The sequence below is a fragment of the Mirounga angustirostris genome, unplaced genomic scaffold (genome assembly GCF_029215605.1).
Source record: "Mirounga angustirostris isolate CCGP_5_RB_7025 unplaced genomic scaffold, mMirAng1.0.hap1 SCAF_42, whole genome shotgun sequence".
In the NCBI taxonomy this organism is placed as follows: domain Eukaryota; kingdom Metazoa; phylum Chordata; class Mammalia; order Carnivora; family Phocidae; genus Mirounga; species Mirounga angustirostris.
Window position 1 is genome coordinate 220,021 of NW_026991750.1, and position 25,038 is coordinate 245,058.

The 25,038-nt window shown below is 47.2% G+C and overlaps 1 protein-coding gene across 1 annotated transcript in view; it reads right to left on the reverse strand.

The window, feature by feature from the left end:
• Positions 1-6: 6 nt before the first annotated feature.
• Positions 7-25,038, reverse strand: part of LOC135363174 (protein kinase C alpha type-like) — a 40,265-nt gene continuing 15,233 nt past the window's right edge. The window contains exon 3 of the mRNA XM_064583861.1: positions 7-990. Coding sequence (XP_064439931.1) covers positions 830-990 — 161 coding nt within the window. The 3' untranslated portion in view covers positions 7-829. The remainder of the gene's footprint in view (positions 991-25,038) is intronic.

The window sequence follows — 25,038 nt, forward strand, 5'->3', positions numbered from 1 at the left end:
CTTGTTTTTGTAAATAAAGCTTTACTGGAACACAGCCATGGGCTTTTGTTTACATACGGTCTACGGATGCACAGAATTGTGTGTAGTTGCAACACAGACTGTATGACCCAGAAAGTCCAAACTATTTACTAACGGGCCCTTTACAAAGCTCGCTAATCTCTGTTCTATATAAAAGAGCTACGTTTCCGGTCATCCACAGAGAAACCACTTCCTGTGTTCTAATCTGCAAGGAGGACCACCCGCTTATGCTCAACTGCAGGCAGTGCTCTCTTACCCCCCGTGGTTTTATGCCCCTCTCTCCCCCGCCATGGCCCCCTTCCTTCTTTCTCTTCTAACATCTCTGCCTCTGAAATTCTGGCACTCCTTTAAGCTCCATTTTAAATGTCACCTACTCCAGGAAGTCCTCCCTCTTTAAAGGTGAGGATGATCTTCCCATTTCAGGGGCAATAGCATGTGACTCCTGTATTCCTTGTTTTAGAAATTATTATTTAAATTCTTACCTTACCTTCTCCAATAACCCTCAAAAGAACTCAAGTCCATCAGGAAGTGGGACATACCTTTTACATTTTGACATTATCTTAACATAAATGCACTTTTTTGCACACAGGAGGTATTGATAATAATTTGGGGCCTGCATCACGTAACTCTTGGTTACCATCCACCAAAACAGGTGACGACCGTGACTTCTTAGCAGCGGTCTGAGAAAGTCTTAGGAATGAAGTGAGGTTTAAAGACATTTACAACAGGTCCGCCCCATTATCTCTCACAGTGAGGTGGGCAGGTTTGTGATGTGTGGGGAGAGAATTCAACTGAGAAGAGAAGACAAAACTTACAACGTAAAGGACTCATTCCATTGGGGGTTTAGTGTGGAGCGGATGGTTCTGGTTTTCTGTTTGCTTTCATTCTTTGGATCAGGAATAAGTTTCAGCTTCACATAAGGATCTGAAAGCCCATTTGGATCCATAGGAATTAGATTTTTTGCATCTCGTACTGTGAAGAGAAAAGGAAAGATCAGATGTTATAAAAAGAAAACTGACCTGTATTGCCCAGTGTCCTGTGTCAAGACCCAGCTGAATGACAGAGACGCCAAGATGGTGTTGAAAGGGAGAGGAGGTGAGGACCAAAAGCCTCTGATCTTTGATATGAGAAAAGCCGTCTGCTGTCATTGGTGCCAGAGACAATGGGCATCATGCGGGCCCTGTGGTCAAGCCTTGGGACGGCAGCGTCGGCCTGGACGCCTCATATGAGAAATGCAGAAGCCTGGGTCCCTCCCCAAAGCTGCTGCAACAGACTGTGTATTTAAACAAGATCCCCAGGTACTGTTTGCAGCCCTTCTCCAGAACTGGTCCTGCCCCCCATCCTGCCCCCCAAGCAACCAGCTAACCCAGGCCATGGTATTGCATCACTTGAGCTCCCGAAAGGATTCATTTCTTTTCTTTGTAAAGGCCAGCGACTTCCAATCTGGCTGTACATTGGAATCTCTTGGGAGGGGGTTTAAAAATCCCAGTGCTGGGATGCCTGGGTGGCTCATTTGGTTGGGCTCATTGGTTGGATCCCAGGGTCCTGGGATCAAGTCCCGCATAGGGCTCCTTGCTCAGCGGGGAGCCTGTTTCTCCCTCCCCCTGCTTGTGTGTGCTCTCTCTCTCTCGGACAAATAAATAAATAAAATCTTAAAAAAAAAAAAAATCCTAGTGCTCATGGGGCACCCAGGTGGCGCAGTCCATTAAGCATCTGACTCTTGGTTTTGGCTCAGGTGGTGAACTCAGGGTCATGAGATCGAGCCCTGCATTGGGATCTGCACTCGGTGGGGAGTCTGCTTGTGACTCTCTCTTCCTCTCCCTCTGCCCCTCCCCCTGCTATCCCTCTCTCAAATAAATAAATCTAAAAAAAAAAATGTCCAGCGCTCACAACTAAATTAGAATCTCTGAGGGGTGTGGCCCATGTTCTTAAGCGCTCCCCAGGTGATCCTATGTGCAGCAGAAGAGCCAACCGTGCGTACGGCTGTAACACAGAATATGCTCCACAGCTGTGCTATGTCTTGTTCTGCAACGTGCACACATGTCCCCAGACCCGTAGCACCCGGGACATCAGCTGTGCACTCACCACATGTGTGGAATCACAGGCCCCGCCCCCAAATTACAAACTCAGGATTCTCACTTTAGCCAGACCCCCAGATGGTTCCAGCGCACACCCTAGATTGAGATGCACTCATATGGGAATCCAAAATAATGAGGAGGAAAGGCCGCTTCATCCACAGAGGGACGCATGCTCAGAGATGCAGCTAGCAGGGGCTTGTTACCTCTGTGGGAATGGGTAAAGCCACTGCATGGAAATGAGATAGGTCATTATCTAGCACTATGATAAGAAAGGACCGAAGCCTGAGCCTGCCTATCCCAAATGTCTTCCTCACCATCTTTGGATGGCACCTTCCCCAACATGGCTGATACTTCCCATCATCAGGGTCCCTAATTAGCCAGATGCCATGAGTACACACCTAACTCGTTCTCCCAGCATAGCCCCTGGACCAGCAGCGTTGGCATTACTGAGTCAGAACCCTAGGGGTCGGTGCAGTGGTCTGTGTTTACCAAACCTCCTGGTTCTGATGGACGGGGGAGCTGGGGAAACACTCTTCTAGCCTATCAGTACAGATCATCAGTTGAGGGTGACTGTTAAATGAAGTCCTTAGAAGAAGGTGCTGGGGTTGGCAGTGGGCAGAGATAGAGGAGGGGATAGAAGGATGTTAAAGATACTGGGTCCCTGGACATTGCCCTAAGTCACAGACCAGCACTGCCCGTTATCAGCCTGGGGACACATGGAGTGCCCGTGCCTGCTGGTGAATGGCCTTACACCCTCCTTGTCTGGAAGCCTTAGCACAGGCAGGTGACGGGACCGTGTCCAAATGGTCTGAGTGGGGAGTGGGCTGGTTCACATCTACTAGCCACGGAGAAGCCAGGCTTCTGTTCCTCTTATTCACTTATGCTTTCCAAGGATTTTTATCCGCATAATATCTAACCTCATCCAACTGGGAGTGGGTAGAACATAAGCAAGCTCAGCACACCTGCTTTCAAATCCTGCCCCCCTCATGTACTCCCAAGCACTGGGAAACATAAGTTCCCGAGCCTCTGTTTCTTCCCTTAGGAAAGCAAAGGGGGGCTCATTCCAAGTGAGACAGGATTGTTGGGGGAAGTAAATTGTACATAACTGTACATAACTTTATGTGCTTTAGACAGTTAGTGGCTTGGAAAATGGAGGGGAAAAAGGATGCCACGATGTGAGTGCTTACTCTGCAGAGTCTCCCACTGCCCACAAGGGATTAGGAGGTCTCCAGGGGACCTGGATGCCTGAAAATTCCCTCAAGCTCATGCTGAAGGTTTTTCAGTGCAATGCAGAAGACCCAGTCTCCTAAAACAGCAACCCAAGTATCACAAAAGATGAAAAGTTTGAGCATAAAAATAGAGGTCTCCCACGAGGAACGGGAAGGGGCCAAAGGTCTCTTTCCAATTAAGCACTGGAATGAGAATCAGAGACTTTGTAAAAGGCAGCTAAAGCCTGGAATGTCTACCACGGAGGCTACAGCCCAGATAAACTAATGAGGAAGCAGAGAGGCCGTCGAGAGTGTTGCCAATTACAGAATGATTATGGGTGCTGGCTTTTTCATCTTCAGTTTCTGGTCCTGACAGCCAGCACACACAACATCATTTAAGGCTGATCTCTTCTGAATGGTGATGAGTTACAGTTTTGATGGGATTTAAAGCTGTGGGCTTCCTACGGAGATACCATGACTGAAGTGGAAAATAAAAAGAGATATCAATTCCAAATGTCATTGAAGTAGACAGTGGGTCCAAATTTCAATTTCCCATTGCAGTGGAGAACAGCACGCGAGTCAGACCTGGGAGCAACGGACTTGGGGGCTCCCATCAGCTCAGATCGTGGGCTCTGGGGCCAGGCTGTGGGCACATGAATTCTGGCTCTGCCACTCTGTGGTGCCATAGCCCCAGGCAAGATCCATAACCACCCGGTGCCTCAGTTTCTGCATCTGCAAAATGGTAACTCCCTGGGAGGATCCTATAAGTTCATACACATAAAGTGCTGAGACCAGTGGTAGGCACACAGTGAAAGCCCAATAATGATTATTATCATTGTTGTTAATACACGTTGCTGGCAGAGAGCACAACCTGAAGGCTTAGTTGTTCAGAAACTGGACTGACAGCTTATGAGTTGGCAAGCGAATGCCCTGAAGAACAACAGTACGATGCGGAAATTTTCTAACGTGGTTGCAACTGCGTGGTGCCGGCAATGTCTTGACCTGAGCAGCAGTGGGGCGTCGCTAACAGGAGTAGGTGCGGGGAAGTTAGGGAAGAGAAAAGAAGGGCAAAACAAGTGGGGTGGTGGATGAGGAGGGCGAGAGGCAGGAGAGAGAAGAGAATGCAATCAGGACGTAGGGTCAGAGGGCAGTGAGGATGCAGCCCCTGCATGGGTCGGGGGGTGATGGTGGCTGGGTACACGAGGGCAGCGGATCTCCAGCTCAGCTGCGCATGAGCAGCAGATACCGACGTCTGGGCCCCACCCCCATGGGGTCCGATTTAATCGGTCCAGGCTGAGGCCCAGGTGTCAGCATCTTTGAAGTCTCTCAGGTGTGTATGACATGACGTCATCCCATGCACCTGGCTGTCATTCTCAAAGTGTGGTCCCTCGACCCATGTCACAGGCATCTCTTGAGGACTCAGTACATTATTCACATAAAAAAAAATTCATTCACTTTTTAACAGTTTAAAAATTTATTTGACAGACAGAGAGGAGGGGCAGAGGGAGAGGGAGAGAGTCCCAAGCAGGTCCTGCAGCCAGCGCAGAGCCCGATGCAAGGCTTGGTCCCACCACCCTGAGATCATGACCTGAGCCAAAATCAAGAGTCAGATGCTCAACTGACTGAGCCACCCAGGTGCCCCTTAACACTCAACATTTAAAAAGGAAACGTATAGGGCGCGTGGGTGGCTCAGTCGGTTAAGTGTCTGCCTTCGGCTCAGGTCATGATCTCAGGGTCCTGGGATCAAGTCCCACATCGGGCTCCCTGCTCTGCGGGGAGCCTGCTTCTCCCTCTCCCTCTGTGTGCTCTCTCTCTCTCTCTCAAATAAATAAATCTTTAAAAAAAAAGAGTTCTTTAAAAAAATAAAAATAAATAGAAAGGAAATGTGTCACTCTGGTAAATGGAAAACCAAGATCGTCTGCTCTAAGGAGAAAGGAACCATAAAGATAAATACAATGAACATCTCTGTTAGGGTTCCTTCCTTCCAGCTGACACACTTGCCTGAGGCCTGCTCTTCACTACAAAGGGGAAATTAAAGCAGGGTTGAGTGTTCAGGATATATTCCAGCCCCCCAGGCCGGGGGGGAGGTCCCTCTCTCCACCTTACAACCGAGAATGAAGGAAAACTGGGAAGGGAATAACTTTCTCACCACGTAATTTAATGCTTTCTAATGTCAGTTGTTCGGGACCTTCAGGAATCCTCTGGAGCAGGAACGGAAGTCCTCGCCTGTCTGTGTCGGGTCCCACCCCACATGTGGGAAGCCTGTGCCAATTCGGAGGCCCAGAGGAAGGCGAGCATTTCACGGTGGGTCCGAGAACAGATCTGGCATGGGTCCCACGGCTCATTCCTTGTCTCTCATCTTCTGCAAGAGCCACACTGTTCTGGCCCCCGGGCTTAAGATAGGGAAAAGCTCTGCTGTGTAACCCCTTGAGGATGGGACTCTCTTGGGGTAAAGCCCTCTCACGCCAGCTCGAGTTCCGAGAGGCCGAGGGTCTCTAAACACACGAGCAGCAGCTCATCCCCTGCCCCCTGCACTGCTCAGCACTAACCCCACACGGGCCCTGAGCCCCGTGGCAGGCAGGTGGGGGAGCGCTCCCCCCAACCCCGGCATGTCACAGAGGTTCCGCAGCGTCCGTGAGGAGGACACGTCTGCTCAAGAAATAGGTCCGCGCCGTGGTAGTGGCCGTTTTAGAATCCAAGTCTGTTCTCGAATTCCAGACCTTCCACAGAAATCTAGAACACGGAGTTAGATGACCATCTTTTGGCTTGAGGTGCGGCTTTGGAAAGGACCGACAGTCAGGCCCAGCATGAAGAGAAATCAGCCTGCGTGTAAAGGTTATGTAATTTCCTGATTACGTAAGGTATCGTTCCTGGACAAAATCCGTTCAAATAGGATGATGAAGCCTGAAAAACACCCCCACGGTGCCTCAGAGATACCTGCCAGAGGTGGCGAGGCAAGCCCGGGACACGTGAGTTTTGAGGAAGCGTCAGGAGTATGGGCTGGCTCATCCAGAGCTTGGAGCGGCCTTCCCCAGCCTGGGGACCTACAGCAGAGGCACCTTCTGGTAGATGGCGCGGCCAACACTGAGGCATGAAGCCAGGGATTTTGCCAAACACCTGCTTGATGGGGAAGAAGAGAGGTGACCGCCATGCTTTCTCAGGGAGAGGCGAGCCATCCCCACAAGGACTGGCAGTTGGGGGACGGTCGGATGTGTGTCTGAGGACGTGCAAGAGCAGTCAGGCTCGCTTCGCTTGGCCCGAGGCTGCCGACGGTGGCTGACTTCTTCTCAAGGGGCCAGGCTGACGCACTGGCTGACGGCGTGGGCGATGGCCTTCAAATCCTTCTCTACCACTTTTTAGCGGCCTGACTTCAGACAAGTTAGCCCGCTCGGCAGTTCGTTCATCTGTAAGGCAGGAACAGTAAGAGTGCCTATCTCGCAGGGCTGTGGTGAAGAGGAAGTGAGTTAATATTTGTAAAGCGTTTAGAAGACAATCTGGAACGGACGGGGTGTTACAGAAGCATTTGCCGCCATTACTAGTGATCATATTAATATGTATTTGCTATCTTTATCATCCTCATCCAGGCCTCCTGTCTGGTCCAGGGGGCAGGGCTGTTTCCTCAGCGTAAAGAAATCTGGTATATTAAAAGGCCAGTTCATATAGTACTGGAATTTCCAGACCTCAGGGTTAGGCCAGAGTTCAATAGCTAGCTCCTCATTGTTCCCAAATAGCTTGGGATTAAAAAAAAAAAAAAAAAAAATCAGTGCAATCCCTGATCCATTCAGAGAATGGTCCAGATGGTCTCCCGATCCAGAAAATATATGTAGCATAAATTATGGAGTATAATAATAAACACCCAGAGCTCACCACCTAACATAAAAGCTAGATCAGGGCCAACATGGCTGAAGCCAATCACTGTATCCTCTCCACCCCCTCCCTGCCTCCCTGTGAATCTTCAACCTCACTCTGAGGCTGCCTTAGGGCACTCTGGCTAAGCACCGAGCTCGTGGAGGCTCTGAAGGATTCATGCACAACACACACTAAAAGCTTCGTTGGGGACACAGCTATAACCCCTCTGCCCTCAGACTGGACTTGTCTTCACTGACCCATAGTAACCCTGCCCATCAGAGTTCAAATCTGTATGGGAACATTATTCAGTGATGCACAAAACAAGTCAAGTGCCTCCAAATTCAAGGACAACGTGGCCTTTCAAATAATGTGCTTTGCTTTAGAAAATAATTCTCTATTTTTAGTGCCTTTCCCCCCTCTCTGCAAGCATCCTTGTTTATGGCTTCTGCTTCACAGGCCAACAACAGGGACAAAGACTCAAAACAAAGACTTGCTGCAAAAGTCAGGACTGTTCAGCGTATGCTGACCTAGTGACCCTGCCCTCCACCTCCATCCTTGCGCTACAGCAAAAACAAGAGTAAACAAAATTCTCTAATCCTACCGCACATCATGCAGAAGCAAAAATTACATTTTCTGACACTACAGAAAAACAAAACCATACAAACTCTTCTTTGTGTGAAATTACCAACAGCAAAAGAAATATGAATGCAAAAATGCTGGGGGGACAGGCAAGTGCAGAAAATGAGTGGTGGTGTGGTGTCTGGGGTCCAAAGAACCTGGCGTCATTTAGCATCAGGCAATCAGAGTGATGGGAGCTCCCCAAATCCATGAATGGTATCTTCAAGCAAACCCGGAGAATTCTTTTTTTTTTTTTTTTAAAGATTTTATTTATTTATTTGAGAGAGAGAGAGCATGAGAGGGGGGAGGGTCGGGAGGGTCAGAGGGAGAAGCAGACTCCCTGCTGAGCAAGGAGCCCGATGTGGGACTCGATCCAGGGACTCCAGGATCATGACCTGAGCCGAAGGCAGTCGTCCAACCAACTGAGCCACCCAGGTGCCACCGGAGAATTCTGATATATTATTAGACGGCCATCGCACCGTCCTTCAAAGAACTTGAAGACCTACAGCTTCTTCTTTTTTTTTTTTTTTAAGATTTTATTTACTTGAGAGAGAGAGAGAGAGCACATGAGTGGGGGAGGGTCAGAGGGAGAAGCAGACTCCTCGCTGAGCAAGGAGCCTGATGCGGGACTGGATCCTGGGACTCCAGGATCGTGACCTGAGCTGAAGGCAGTCGCTTAACCAACTGAGCCACCCAGGTGCCCGACCTACAGCTTCCTATAAAGATGTGAGCACAGGTGAATAGAAATTTAATGCCAGAGAATCTCCAACGACATGGAGGATCGAATTCGTTCAGAATCATCTCCCCATCGCAAGATTCTGCATTTCATCACATCTACAAAGGCCCTTTTTTCAAAGACGCTCACATGCATAGACTACAGAGGTTAGGACCTGATATCTTTGCATGGTCACTATCCAGCCCAGCATAGGTACCATTTAGGAGCTTCTTTCTGGGGTGATGAAAATGATCTGGAATTAGTGGGGACAGTTGCACAATCTTGTGAAGACGCTGAAAACCACTGAATCGTATACTTTAAAAGGATGAATTTTATGGTGTGTGTTACACCTCAATAAAAATAGGTAGATTTATTGACAAATTTCTGTGCCTTACTACACCTGCTCACTTAAGTTTCACAACACCCCTGTGAAATAATGACTCAGATGCCCATTTTTCAGATGAGGAAACAGAGGCCCTGGGCTGTTAAGTAACTTGCTCAAGGTCAGGCATTTAGTAAATGATGGAGTCAAGAGTGCAAAGGAGGGGCGTCTGGGTGGCGCAGTCGGTTAGACGTCCGACTCTCGGATTCGGCTCAGGTCATGATCTCGGGGTCCTGGGATCGAGTCTCGCATCGGGCTCTATGCTCAGCATGGAGTCTGCTTAAGACTCTCTCTCTCCCCCTCCCCACTGCTCTCTTTCTCTCTCAAATAAATGAATAAATCTTAAAAGAAAAAGAGAGCAAAGGAGTCCTGACTCTGGGGACTGAGCATTGCCCTCTACTGTCAATGTAGAGCAGGGGAACAAACTTCCATTAAGGAACGGATCATAAATACTTGAGGCTCTGCAGGCCACACAGCCTCCATCACCACTAATCAAGCCTGCGGGTACAGAGCAAAAGGAGCCAGAGATAACACGTAAACAAATGATCACCATGTGTTCCAATAAAACTTCACTGAAAAACCACAGGCTGGGGGCCACATCTGGCCCTCGAGCCAAAATTTGCTGATCCCTGATACAGAACCGATATACCATCTCACCACCTCAATAGCACGTTGAGGAGAAGGTGACATGGAAAAGGAACCTCTACTTCCTGGTTAAGACTCTGCTTCCTTCCAGTTCCTTCTGCTTTAATCTGAGCCTCTTCAACTCTGATTTTGTGCTAAAGCTTGGGAGGGGGCCTGGGCTGGAGCAGAGGAGAGGGCGTGTCCTCTACTAGGAACTAGATTGGCCACTGTCCTCTGTCTCCGCAGAACCCCTGAAAGCCAGTATCTCTTAGGTGGACTTCTGCTTGCTTTCTTTTCCTCCAGGTCCATGAGGCCTTTTTAAAGCAGTAGTCTGCCCTCCTAGACAAACCTGACTCGCAGCCTCCTCCCTGGAGCATCTCATCTGACCATGACCGGCAGCAAATGGCCAAGACCAACTTGCTCATGCCCCTCCAGCCTGTTCCACACCTCGGCTCCACCCAGGGACCAAGTGCAAACAGTGAGCCCGATAAAGCATCAGTGGGGCCATTCTTTATGCAACAGCTGCTTGGAAATCAGAATTTTAGAGGAATGTGGGACACAGAGAAGCCTGTTAAAAGACAGCCTGGCATGGGAGAGGCCCTTCTGCTTCTTAGTTAATCTAACCGTAGCTAAGGGCTTGTCCTGAATGAGTTACCCTCTTGACAACAGCCTCGGTGCTCAGTTCAGGAGCACCTCAAGTGCCGGACGGGCTGGATCAGGTAGAAAAAGGGGGGGGAAACCCTCACCCCACTAGCTCCGAACAATGTTCCACATCACCAAGTTCTCAGGTTTCCTCTAGATTACACTTTCCTGGTCACATTACTAGGAAGAACACCCTGTTCTCGAGGCTTGTTTTCGCCTTTACTTGGGGCCTCTTCTCACAATGTTATAGGGAGAAAACCGTGTCGAAGAGGCTGCCAATCTCTTCACGTCGCTACAAGTCAGTTCTGCACCAGAAGCCAGAACGGCTTGGCAAATCTTGATGGGAAGCTGGTGGGGTGACAGCTTGCTTCCGGAACAGGATTTACTGAACGCCCTTCCCACGAGATGTTTCGGGGGTGGCCAAGCTGTCTAGCAATAGGCAAGGTTCTGAGCTTAGGGGATCTGAGCTGGAGCCTCTCGACCCACGCAGAGAGGCCATGGCACAGGTGGGCAAGGCCAGAGGCCATCAGGCTGGCAAAGAAGGATCACCACAGAGCAAGGGCCCTAGGCCGCCTCAGAGGGGAGTGGCTCCCAGGTCACGTTCCTGGTGTGCATGGGTTTTAACTGAGTGACGGACGGGTCCACCCTAACACTTGGGCTAGAGAGTTAAAGCCATAAACCCCTTTGGTGCACTATGACAGTTTTTATGACAAGCGTGGGACACCCATGGGCCTGGGTTGAGGCCCTTTGCTGCACATCTTAAGAGCTCTGTTCTCCGAGGATTGAGGGATCTTCCTCCTGTCTCCACACACTTCCAGAACTTGCGTGCATGGGACAGGCAGCATTTCTATTGGTGGATTCCTGCTCCAGCCGGGGATTTGGAAGAGGTCTGGTTAACTGGGAGAGGTGCTGGCAATGGGGATAAAAACTGGCTGGGAACTACTCTTGGAGGGGAGGCGTAGGTCAGGTGGTCCATCCAAGGCCATGGCAGCTGCAGCCTATTTCCCCACTAGCGGGAATGTGGGTGCGGATTCCTGGGCGCCCACTGGCCGTCGAGCTCCATCTGGCAGAAGGAGTGAACTTTCAAGTCAGCAATGAAGACTTAAGAGGATCGATGAGAGCTGCTCACCACTCATCAGACTGATTCAACAGAATTGTTGAGCTAGGAGAAATAAAACGTCCCATTCTTCTCCTAACAACAAAATGGAACTGAGAGGTTTTCAATCTTCGCGTGAGTGATGCATTTTTTAGGCTCCGGATACAGAAAACAAGGCCAATAGCCTGTATTCTCTATCATTTCCTTTAATATTTCTATCCAAATTATAGAGACGCTCTATAGTCTGGTCCACATTCCCCTCCTGCCTAGTGGCAGGACTTGGGAGCTCGTTACCGGTTCTGACTGGTTAACTGACCACCTTATCACCTATCCGATCACATCTAGTACTTGTATAACCCAAAAGACCCATTCCACACCAATGAGGCCATTGTCTTTGCTACTAGTCATTTTTACCCTCTACTGCCTAGCCTAGCACCTGGTATGTACTCCGTAACTGCTAAGTACATGAATCTCCTCCATGCCACCCTCATCCTGTGCTTCTGGGTTCATGCTGCCCCATCACCGGGCCCCCTGGGGCACACACCTTCCCCTATCCCAGTGCTATTGGCCCCTGTCTTGGCATAAGACTCATCTTCTGGGACCTTCCACTCTACAGCCAGCCCAGGCCACCGAGTTTCATCTCTATAGACCGAGAGCAACTTGTAGGCAGGGGTGCATCGTATCCTATTGGGTGTGTCCCCCCCACCCCCGCCCCAAGGTCAGCACAGGGCAAGGCAAAACCCACGAGGGCCCAATGGGTTCTTGTTATTTCGCTGAAAAGCTCAAGCAGAGGAATGCTTGGCACTTATTTTTTGGTTGCAGTACAAAAAGTGTCCATTTGGAGGGACTCTCAGACAAGGAAAAAACTAGCAGGCCCCAAGGAGTCATGCACTTTTTAAAAAAAATGTTAGATGCTCTCAAGAAACCGTCATCGAGCCTATAAAGGGCATATAACATAGCTCTAACTTTCCGGAAAAACATATCCGAAAGGGCCATTTACTCTTGGGGAAAAACGACCACGTGGAACTTCTCAAGATTTCAGAATTAAAACGCGAAGGTGTCATCAACAACAGTGAATGACTGAGCAACGATGGATTGCGATTCCGTGAACAAAGTGGAGTCTTGGAGCTGTTCATTGGGTCCATTTGTACTAATTACGCTGAGTCCTGTCTCCTGATGCCCTCTGCATTGAATCCCACAGAATCTCGAATTTGATCTCTTGCACGTTAAGAAGATAGGACCCATTCATTTTGTGTTATTTGTTCCTTCTTTGACAAAGACATAAAGATTGAGATACACTAAAAGTACACCTGCTCAGCATCCCTGTCCTACTACCCAGAACCCATACATAAATCTGGATGTCACCTCACATTTTAGGACCTATTTCTTTAATGTTCTGTTTCGTTGCTGAGACTCACTGTGTGGTGATAAGGATGTAATTTCTGTCCCCGTAAATCCAGTGACCATTCATACACATGCGTCAGCAACTCTTCAATCAAAGTGCCACTGGAATAAAACTTAGCAAAGAGAATTTGGAGGATTAGGGTCTGAGATGAGGAAGCAACATTTGGTCCTTGGAAAAAGACCAAAAATATTTCACTGTATTTTCTCTTATAATTAGTGGACACTAAAAACTCCTATTCAGGTTCTATAACCTTGATGTTCTGAAAGGAAATGAGATGTGGTTGTGAGAAAAATATTATTTTCCAGGTAATGGGAGATTGAAATGATTCTATACAAACACAGGAAGATTTTAAGAAATACTAATTTTTTTTTTCCTCATGTGAGTAATGGATACACTCATCACACAAAAATTTAAATACATAAAAGTATAAAGAGGAAAATTTAAATCACCCATACTCCTTCGGAAGCACTGTTGGCATATTGGTATATTTACTGCCAGCCCCTTGGCTCTGTGTGGAGCTCTACTGAAATATTTATTTGTGTAGAATTCCTATCTGTGAACCCAGTTTTAGATCCTGCCTTTATAACATAACAAGGCATGCCTTGAAGACATTTTAAAGGCCTAACATCCCACTTTATATCATAACTTCTTTAACCAATCCTTTGCTTGGGGCTGTGTAGTTTAAAATTCTTCACCTCTGTAAGTAACATAGCAACTGATCACCTTCGTGTGCAAATATTCGTCTGCATTTCTGTCCCACCCCCCCACCGGACACATTCTTAGAAGTGAATCAAAGAGTGCAAGATCATTCAAGACTCTCGACATATATTGCCAAATTACTCCCCCACAAAGTCCTACCGAAGTCTTGCGAAGGGTGTGATTGAAAAAAGTAAAAAATAACACTGTAATTCTGGTTTCCTTGATTGTTTTTCAGGTTGAACTTTTTGTTTTCCCATACAGTTATTTTGGTCATTGGTATTCCTTTTTCTTTGACTTTAGCTCCTTGTTCAAGTTTCCTACAGGATGCCAAAGAATTTTCTTACTGGGTCAAAAGAGCTCCTTAGATGTCAAATGAATGGTAACAGCCCTTGTCATATTTGTTGCAAACTGCATTTAGATTTCATTCACAATGCTTCTAGAAACACACAAGCTTAACTTTTAAACAGTTACACCTGTCAAACCTTTCCTTTTTTATTTCTTCCATTTCTTTTATGTTGAGAAAATTCTTACCCTGACATTTGCTAAATATTCCCTTATGTTTTCTTTTATTATTTTATTTCTTTTTTATGGGTAACTTTTAAATTCATTTGAAGTTTATTTTGGTATGCAGTGTGAGGCAAGATCTAATTTATTTTTTCTTCCAAATGTTTACACAACTTCCCAATGACATTTGTGGAAGGAGGCCCACCTTCTCTAATGGATCACGTGGCTTCTGTTGGTTTATATTAGGCCATCTACTTCACCATATTTGACTTAGTTAATTCTTTCAACAAGTCTATGCTTTGAATTGTTGTCGGTTTCCCTCATGTTTTATTTTATTTTATTTTTTTAAAGATTTTATTCATTTATTTGACAGAGAGATAGAGAGCACAAGTAGGCAGAGAGGCAGGCAGAGGGAGAGGGAGAAGCAGGCTCCCCACGGAGCAGGGAGCCCGATGCGGGACTCGATCCCAGGACCCCGGGATCATGACCTGAGCCGAAGGCAGCGGGTCAACCAACTGAGCCACCCAGGCGCCCCTCCCTCATGTTTTAAAAGACAGCCTCTCCAACCAGGTGCATAGTTTAATGACTCAGAGCAATTTCACTTTGGCTGCTTTTTGTTGTTCATCTAATAAAGCTCTGCCTGTTTGTTCCTTATTCTTTGGCTTATGAATCATTTTGCTTTAGGTTGATGGAGTTCAGGGCATGCCACCCTAAAATATGACACCTTGGCATATTACTTTAAGCTGAAGGAATCTGAGAAATGGAGGGGGTTAGGACTCTCTCAACCTCCCCTGCAGCAGGTCATACGACTCTCATAGGAGAGGTGTCTTCCCTTACCCTGGAGGAAAGGAGCATCCTCATCTCGGAAGATAGAGGGACCCCGGGAGGGACTCGAATGAACAGCCCTTACTAAGTCCCTCTGCCAGCCCCAGGGTTACTTTACTCAGCTCATATCCTTCTGTCCTATTTTCTTACGACTTTGCACTTTTTATCAAACCTAATACGGAATACTCAGATTTAACTGTTCCTTAGGTATTTCCTTAGGAAGCCTCCCGTGTCATGAAAAATTTACATTTAATAAGTGTGTATGTTTTTTTCCAGTTAATCTGTCTTTTATTAATAGAGCCCAGCCAAGAACCTGGAAGGACAGAAAAAGACTTTTTCCTTCTCCTACAAAGTATACATCTTATTAATATAGCTGAAGTTTTATTAAAAAAAAAAAACCCAATCTGAAAACTATGGGCAGTTTAAAGCTGTTACTTGATCCCCAGTATTTGCAAGCACAAGTATGTGCCGAAGAAAATGCTAAGAACTTTGAACACATTAACTAACCCCCGTAATAACTCGGTATCCACAGTTTATCGATGGGGAAGTGGAGATTTGGAAGGATGAAGGAGTACCTACCACAAGGTTACCCAGCTTGGGGAGGGGGCAAAACACAGGCAGCCGAATTCCTGTATTGTATTGTATTGTATTGTATTGTATTGTATTGTATTGTATTGTATTGTATTGATTTATTTATTATTTTAAAGATTTTATTTATTCATTTGAGACACAGAGAGAGAGAGCATGAGCAGGGGGGAGGTAGAGGGAGAGGAAGAAGCAGACTCCCTGCTGAGCAGGGAGCCCAATGCAGGGCTTGATCCCAGGACTCTGGGATCATCACCTGAGCCGAAGGCAGACGCTTAACGACTGAGCCACCCAGGCGCCCCTATTTTATTTTTTTAAAGTAGGTTCCATGCCCCAGGTGGGGCTTCAGCTCACGACCTCAAGATTAAGAGTCACCCACTCTACTGACTGAGCCAGCCAGGTGCCCGAGATTCCAGTATATCCTTAACCTCCACACTGAACTGCCTGCTACCTGCCGTGTGGGGCTTCACTTCTGTTGTCACTGCTTGCTTGTCATTTGCTTTCATTCCTTTGTTACACTGTGTTTTGTTTGCATTCATCTTTTCCAAGAATTGTAGTGTACGATGGACAGTTGTCAATAATTATTTTTTACGTTTTACATTCAACAGATTTTAATGCTTACTACTTGTCACCATGTTATTAGGACTACCGCATTGCCAAACTTTTAATTTTACTTCGTCTTGTAGTCCTCTTTAGCTTGCTTTAAATGACTTTTGAGAAAGGCGCGTAGGGGATGTATGTTCTAAACCCTCCCATATCTGAGAATGGGCCCTGTGAACGGCAGTTTGGCTAAGTGAGAAATTCTAGGACAACAAACTTTCTTTCTCCAAGCTCTAAAAGTGATGCTTCCTTTCCTCTTCAAATTTTGTCCTGCATACAGTGAGAAGTCTAATGCCAACCTGGTTATTGTTTTCTTATATGTAACCTATATATCCTGAAGGAAGGGATTTATTCACTTTGTGATTAATAATGTTCTAGAATGAAAACAAAGAGAATGTTCTAGAATGGATGAATCACTAAATTCTACACCTGAAACTAATATTACACTGTATGTTCACTAACTGGAATTTAAATAAAAACTTGAAGAAAAAAAAAAGAGATAATGTTCCAGAACATTCCTAGCTGTAGACTTCCTTCCATTAATTATGCTGGGATAGAGTTCATTCCCTTTAGCTTGAATGTTCCATAAATTTGTTCCTATCATATGGAATTATTGCTTCCAGTTTCAATTTTACTTCTTTCATCCTTGGGACAACACTATGATTCTCCAGTCATCTGTTCTCAGTCTTCCATTTTATTATCCTATCCCTCATTCATTTTGTCCTTTTGCCTGAATTCTGGAGGAGCTCCTCAGGATTCTTTCACAGCACTGATTCTCTACAAGGCCACCTCTGCTCTTTACTGTTCCATGATGATTTTAATCATGTTAGTACAATTTAAGTTTGTTTGCAGGCATTTCTTACTTGCCCACCTCCCTTCATCTTGTCTACCTCTTTGTATACATCTTGTCATTAAAAAATACATAAAAAGTCTCATCTTCTTTGCGTCTCAGCCTATTTGCTCAAATGGCTTCCTGTTCTTGTTTTCCAGAGATGCTGTATTCTTGCATTCTACACAAGTTTATACACAGCTTTCTGAAATGTTTTGTAGTCCTTGTCCCCTCAGCAATTTGCCTTTAAGTATGTTCTCCATGATATTTCCTTTCCTTTATTCCTCAATATATATTAAAATTTTTAAAAAAAATTTTTAAGTAATCTCCATACCCAAAGTGGGGCTCAAACTCATAACCCTGAGATCAAGCATCTCATGCTCTACTGACTGAGCCAGCCAGGTGCCCCCTCAATATATATTTTACATGGGTTACATACTATTGTATGTTTTCTTTCCTTACTCATTTTCAATGAGTAAAGCTATATTCAGAGGGATATATGAGGAAAGCTATATCCACACTTGGTGTTTGCCAACAGATGCTATGTTTAGATTCCCCATTGGCTCTGTCCACTGTCTACTTGGATACCGGTGAGCTCTCTTCCCTCAAAACCAGCCCGGCACTCAAATGGATGTGGCTGGCTCCTAACCCATATCAGCGTGTGGGTGCTGGGCCCAGGTGAGGTCACATCCCTTTCACAGTGCATGACAGTCACATGTACACTGAGTCCATGGCATCTATTTAAAGTTAACACTCCATTGACATTGAGGTTCTTTGTATTTCCACACGTATCCACTATGCTTCACACATGGGGCTCATGAGCCTCGGGACATAATCCACCAAGATCAGTCCTTTCCTATGGCCAATCCTTTCTTCTTTTGGAAGGTATGCTGTGTGGGATGATAAGAGAGAACTGGATTTTGGCTCCCTGAAATCAAAGGGCTGCCTCCCAGGTGTTTTTTTTTTTTTTTTTTTTTTTGGCTGCAGAAGACCCTGCTTCTCTGAGCAAAGGGACACATAATCTTCCTGTTTTCCTTCAGGTGCACCGGGCTTTGCTCTAGATCATGCACCAAGTATAGCCAGACCACTGTTTTTGTTTTTTTTTTTTTAATGCAGACGCATCAGGCTAATAGTCCGCAGAAACTTAAGATTGAAGTGGTTCATCAGTCACAGCTGTGGGTTTCTGTCTTTTTCTAGGTCTTCCTAACGTTCCAGAGGGACACAAGAGAGACTGCATTTCAGCTGGGTACCCTAATTCACTGCAGAAATCTACTGATTCCCGGGGAGCCTGGGTGGCTCAGTTGTTAAGCGTCTGCCTTCGGCTCAGGTCATGGTCTCAGAGTCCTGGGATCAAGCCCCGCATCAGGCTCCCTGCTCAGCAGGAAGCCTGCTTCTCCCTCTCCCACTACCCGCCCTGCTTGTGTTCCCTCTCGCTATGTCTCTGTCAAATAAATAAATAAAATCTTTTTAAAAATTTATATATAAAAAAAGAAATCTACTGATTCCTTAAGCAGATCTTGGAATGCTAGAAAGCCTGGTTAATGGAAAGAGGGATAAATTCCTCTTGGTGTCTCTGGGTTTGAATCTAAGCTGCTCAGCGTCATTTCTTCTGGCAAACACTCTACTCCTGCTTCCAGGCTGTCCCCTTGTCACTCCGTGGGAAGCTTTTCCATGTGCTCGCCCCACTGGGGTCTGTCCTTTGCAGGCCACGGCTGGAGCTGTTGAACTCAATTCTGTATCATCTTCTTGGCCATTTCACCTCCAGCTTTGATGTTAACTAAACCTTTAGACATTCCAGACAGAACTTGAAGGGCAGTGGAAGCCAGGTGGGGAGCAGAGGGGGAAGAGGAGAGCCTGTCTCCAGCCAGCCCTGTCTGCCACTCACTTTCTTGGGCAATCTCCAGTGGAGCATGTAATCTGTCTGGAAAGCAATGGCATTGGTTGGCCTAGGAAATCTCGAAGATTCCTTCCACTTCGAACATCAGCTGCCTGCAAACTGATTTTTCATAGCACATATTTGATGCCTTTGTTTTCATGGTACAACTATGTCCCAAGTTCTATGTTCCTGGTCTGCATAATGCATAGATAGGCACACTGCCCTTCATCCTAGATTTCCTAAATTCGGGGGGATCATAGGATGTGTTGGAGATGATGGCTATGGCTTCCCTCCCTCCCAGAAGGTAGATACAAAATTCTGCACATGACCCCGCCAGAGCCGCTGCGAGGCCGGGGGTATATCCACAGACCAGAAGCTAAGAACTTGTTCTAAGAATAACATGGCTCGTCTATTACTTGGAGTTCCTCTGTACAGCTCATCTGAAAGACAGGGAATCAGATTTCAGGGAAGACATTTCCATAAAGAATTAAAGGGACTTGTTAAAACGTGGAGCCATAATAAAGGGATTCTCCTCCCTCGAAGACAAAGACATGAGGGGAGCGAGAGTCTTCTTTGGGAATGAACAAACTCCAGGCTCTGTCCATACTGGCTCAGGGCAGGGCTTAGCAAAATCCGCTCAAGGAGACGGAGGGTTCCTGGGCTTCTAAGACCAGCCTGTGTCCAGCAGGATTAAATTCAAAGAAGAGAGCTGGAGCAGAGGCACCAAGGCAGACATCTAGAGTGTTTGTGAGATTGGTCTGGGGACCAGTGTCTGGGTGTTTAACCTCAAGCGCTTCTGGCCCCAGACGCACAGCTACCTCTGCCTTGAGATAAATGTGAAATCTGAGCCTGATGACTTTATTTTTATTTTTTTAAAGATTTTATTTATTTATTTGACAGAGAGAGAGAGACAGCGAGAGCAGGAACACAAGCAGGGGGAGTGGGAGAGGGAGAAGCAGGCTTCCCGCGGAGCAGGGAGCTCAATGTGGGGCTCGATCCCAGGACCCTGGGATCATGACCTGAGCTGAAGGCAGACGCTTAACTGACTGAGCCACCCAGGCGCCCCAGCCCGATGACTTTAAATGTTTATCCGATTCCATTATAATTCCACGTTCACTTGGCAGTGTTCTGGGTCCCCTGGGGACTGTTTATGGGGAAAGAGGGCATTCCCCGTAGTGGATTTCTTCTATTCATGGTCTACAGGACAGTGTTTCACATGGGAAATCAATAAAATGGGTTTATAACTTCGTGGATGTCTTAATTGGACTACAGAGTCTGCTATGATGAAGCCGGCAGACACACGGACAGTTTTATTTTTCCCTATAAATTAATAAGCTGGCATCTTGGTGCACTTCTCTGGAGACCACATTGGCTCTGGTCTCTGGGGCCCTGGCTGCCGCTGAATTGTACCATGAGTGAATCTTGGGGCATTCAAAACGGAAGGCCAGAATTAGCTGCATCCCCTCCCCTGCCTTGAGATGTTACCCTATTTCCACATGTACATCTGTTCTGGGTAATGGGGTGCTCTGGTTTTAATAACTTACCCCCAACCCCATCCCAAACATATAGACACTGTTTTTGGTTTTAAGTAAATCTAACCTCCTACAAGACTGGAGCTTGAAATACCCAGAGCTGTAGTTCTCACATGTTACTGTGCATGAGAATCACCTGGGAAAACTCATTCATGACAGAGATTTGCAGGTTCCACTGCTGGAGAATTGGGGTCAGGACACCTGAGGTGGGAGCAGTAATCTGCATACTGAAGAGCATCGTGCTTTGAGAAACCTGGCACGGAGAAGTGGTTACAGGCCCACTGGACTGACTTTAATGAGTCACAGAGGGTCCTTGGCTCACCAGAGACACCCCCCACCACCCCATCATTCCTACACTCAGCTCCAAACCAAGCAGTGCTCCCTCTCGGGGCAGCTCCACTCTGCAAGCTGTGGGGGGAAGGTTCTGAACCAACCCTCACACAAGGGATCCATCAGTTGGCACACAAACCTTTTGGTCCTGTTCTCATGGAAACTCCCAGGACACAGAGTGAAAATACTCTTCCAGGACTCAGTTCCAGCTCTACCTTGTCACCGGGCAAGTCCCTGAAATGCCCTAAGCCACTTCCTCTTCTATAAACTCGAGAGGAGAAGAATCTCACTCCCTAGGAACTATGATATTAAATGAGCTTGTGCAGGTAAAACCACTGGCATGGTGCTTGGCACAAAATAAGGAGTACTGCTTACTGCTTAACTGCTGTTACCATCAATGTTATCTGGGAAAAACACCAGCCATCCTATGGACACTCACTGAGACTTACCACGTGCCAGGCACCCTTCTAAGTGTGGGGATTCTGCAGAGTAAACAAGTAAATTAGTGAACATAAGGGTTTTGGATGCTTGGGAGCAACACTGCAGTGGGGATAGAACTTTCCATCTCCAGAGATAGCATACAAAACTGGGCGAGGTCTCTCTTGCTCTGGATCACTGTTGGTACCAAACCAGAGGCACACCCTCGGGGCCCCCCTGGAGTAGGGATGCATGGGGTGGCCTTGGGGAGGCTGCTCTTGGGCTCATGGCTGGCATGCAAGCTCCAGGTTGCGAGGCTTCTGGTTCCGGGTCTCGCTGAGGGAGCTTCTGGCTAACGTGCTGACCTTCAGACACCTGTCAAACGGGGAGACCCTGGCATCCTGCCTCCCCAACTCCCAAACCCAGAGCATCAAAGCGCTCCAGAGAGGAAGAACTACAATGATATGATGACAAATGTAGTTTGCTAAGAGGAGAAGGGGAGGGACAGGGGAAGGTGCCATTACTCAGTTCTCTCCTGACACTAGAGAAAATGGCTCCATTTGTATTTCTGGCTGCATAATTATCATCACCCCGCTCCCCGCCCCAGCTGATATGATGCTTTTCTCAGAGGAATAAGACGATACCAGAGATGAAGAGGGTAAGGACAAGAAGCTGGTTGGGCTGACCTGTCTCCACCAAGTCATTTCTCTCAAGCGGGGTTAAGCTTGAGTAACTAGGGAGGGGAATGGAAGGTACCCCCCGCCCCTCCCTCCTCCACCCCCTCAGTCTGATTACTTCCCCTTCATCCGTGCTTAAAATAGACTGAGCTGAACTGAAAATAACCTAGGAGATTAAGTTAAATTAAATCAGGCCTGGCTCCAAGGCAGCTGCTAATAAAATCATAAGCATTCACATCAGTGTGGCAGACAAAGACAAAAATGTTTACTGGTTATTTTTTTTTCCCTCCCCCAAAGTAGCGGAACCTTCAAGAGACAAAACCAAATGAAATCAGCCTTCTATTCCCTTTACACAAGGAGCTGGGTGCAGAAAACTTTGAGGCCGGGGACGAGCAGGAATTTGTTCTTGCTAGAAGCCCCAGAGAGCCCCATCTCCTGGTGGCCTTTGCTGGACTTCCCTGCCAGGAATGTGCTGGCTGAGCATCATGCAGGATGCCTGGGTAGCCGGCAACAGTCCACATGTGAGGCCGGACTTCCTCCATTAGCCGCCAGGAAAGGAACGGACAGTCCCATCCTAGGGCTCATCCCAACCCCTGCAGGATCAATGATCGTCCCATACATTCGTGATTACCAAAAAAGGGGTCAAAGCTGATTCTGAGGGATATTTTTTTTACAGGGAGCTATTGGGGGTTCATGCAAATAAGAGACTATTAGCCTTTGTCTCTAGAGTCTTTGGAGAGGGAGCTAAAATATAATAAACCATTTTTTCCCGCCTGTTACATCACTGCAGTCTTTAGTCTGAAAATACAAAGCTGCAAATAAACATTAATTAAACTTGTGATGTCAGGGCTAGGAGATTTTTCCCTGGAAAAGCTAGAAGTTCTGGGATCTCTCTGACTGGGTCCATCTGTCAAGGCGGACCATTCCAATGCGACCACATGTATCAAACCTAGCCTGAGACTAAATTAATTCTGAAAAAGACTGGGGGCTGAGTCTCTTGGGTGAAGACTTTTCGTCCAGTAAAATAACCAAGCTGTTTGTGTAACCGCAGTGCCATGGGGCTAAGGCAGGAAATAGGAAAGACTGCCAGGTGGAGAGATTCAACAGGAATCCAGCCAGCATTGTAGGGCCCACAAGTCAAAGACGAGCCGCAGGATGAAGACGCCATTCCTCAGGAGGGCCTCAACAGGTGGGCATTTGAGATCTAAGTGCTTTAGGGAGGACAGAGTAGAGAGGGGACCTGCCATTCTGAGCATAATTACCACAGCTGAAAAACCAAGCAGGAAACACACCAATTTTCCAACCATGGGAGAGACTAATGGTGATAATTCATGGATAAAATGTACCTTGCTTTTATCTTTCTCTTGCTGAATGGAAGCCAGGTAACCCCCCCCGCCCCCCCCCACCCCCCCGAGAGAGGCTAAGAATCTAGAGGCGTTGTTAGCATATTGCCAACTAGTTCATTCTCACAGCTGGAAATGCTCCTGAAAGCAAAGCTCTGGGGGTGGCAGGCACAGAGCCTCCGGGACCAAGTAAGCCACACAGCCCGCAGACAAAGCTGCCCGGGGGAGAGTCATTCTGGGCCACGCTGTTCACGGTGCCCAGTTCCCAGGCCCTAATCAACGGTCTCCACCTCCCTGGCACTTGTTTCTGCCTCCTAACGGGGGCCCCATTCAAAGAACGCTGCTTCCTGGGGGTACCGCCATCCCTAAGCCTCTTCCCCATCAGCACCATTTACTCTGGGAAGCCGGCATGCTGTTTCACAGCTTCCAAATGAGAGGGGCGGTTAATGTGCCGGGTGGCTGGACCGGACAGATAGAGCCGAATCCATTTTTCCTTTCTCCTTGGCTGTTTCTGGAAACTGGCCAGGTCGGGAATCAGTTTTGTTCAAAAGGGACTTCTGAGTCATATCCAACTTCTGTTCAGAAGCTTAGACACCGCGGCTGCTCTTTAGTCACTTCGTGGGTGTGCAATGTGGCTGAAGGGAAAAGGGACCAATGCAGAAAGCAGGAGCCTGGCTGGCTCACATTCCTACTCCCAAAGCAACTTTCTGCATTACCCTGGCTGCCAGCTTAGGTATAAGTATTGCATTACTTATCATCTTGTCTGCTAAGCACCACCTCCTGTTCCTGCAAAATGCCCTTCCCCCCCTTGGTCCACCTTCTTCTATGACCCTGTGCCATAGTCAAGGGGTCCAGAGCGGGCACAAGACCCACAGTGAGCCGATGGGTCCCTTTCCTGGGACCTAGGATTGTGCCTGACACAGTGGGAGACATGAAGAAGTAAGAGACAAAGCTGGAGAACCATCCAGGGCCATGTTTTCTGCAATGTGGGGAGAGTCCAACTAGCTATGAAAGGGATGAATGACAGCAGTTCGTGGATAGAAGAGGGGCTACGAGAAAGCCAGCCCCTGCTTCTAGTTGCGTCCAGGGCCCACAGCCTTCCTACCCTTGAGTTCTAGCAGATATCCCAGATTTCTTTTAATAATTCCTTCTCCATGAGTGGGCTGAAGTTTGGTTTTGTTCCTTACAACCCCAGATACCCTACACCTAGCAGTCACGTTCCCTCTCTAAGCCTTGGTTTTTTTCACCTTTAGAACAAAGAGGTTGGGCCACATTGGTGGTTCTGAAACTGTCCCCCAGTCTCTTCGTGGGTTGAGGATGAGGAGGGACGTGGGGGACACATCCTCTCCCCATTAACCAGAGGAGCTCTGGTTAATGGGAATATCACTCCAACTAAGATGTCACTGGAAGGCATCTGCTATTCAAACTTGTCTGAAAGTCACCACGCCCAACGCTTCTCAATCCTCATCCAGTTACAGACTGCTGGAGCCCCCATGTTCACCAAGAGGGAACATGCTGGTTGGCCCCGGCAATCAGCTCTTTCTCTCTGAAATGATACTCCCAGCAGAACACCAGAGCTGCGGGGACCCTTGGAGTTGATGCAGTTATGTGCCTTCGTATGGACTTGCATATGAGAAAAGCAAAACCTAGGGAGCTGAGGACAAGGTGACGGCATGTTACAATCTTTAGGGTTAATATTCTCAGCTTCATACACAACCGTTCCATTCACAGAGCTCTTTCCATTCTCAAAGGGCAGGTTCCAGGGTGTTCCTGGGACCGCCTTGGTAGGCATGGTAAAGGAAAAGCAAACGACATCTGGGGTTCGGTTTTCCTCGCTGTGTCTGGAGTCCTCCTGTGGTTCTAGTTATGGCATGAACAAATCCCTACAGAAAGAACTAATGTGTCAATAAATGACATACGCTGATTCATTGAACTGTATAACTTAAATGTGACCACAGCAAAACTCTTCATAGAGAAACAATCCCTAATGTTTACTGAGCATTAGAGGCGGAGCTGGGAGTCAATCCCAATCGATCTGACCATAAAAGCCAACAGCACAGTTTCCTCTAAAGCCAGATCACTTTTCTTACCTTCTAAACACAGGCCCCCCTGTACCCTTTCTTCATGGAGAGTTAGTCATTTAATTGTGTGCTGAGATTTTTTTTCCAAAATTATAATGGGTATCC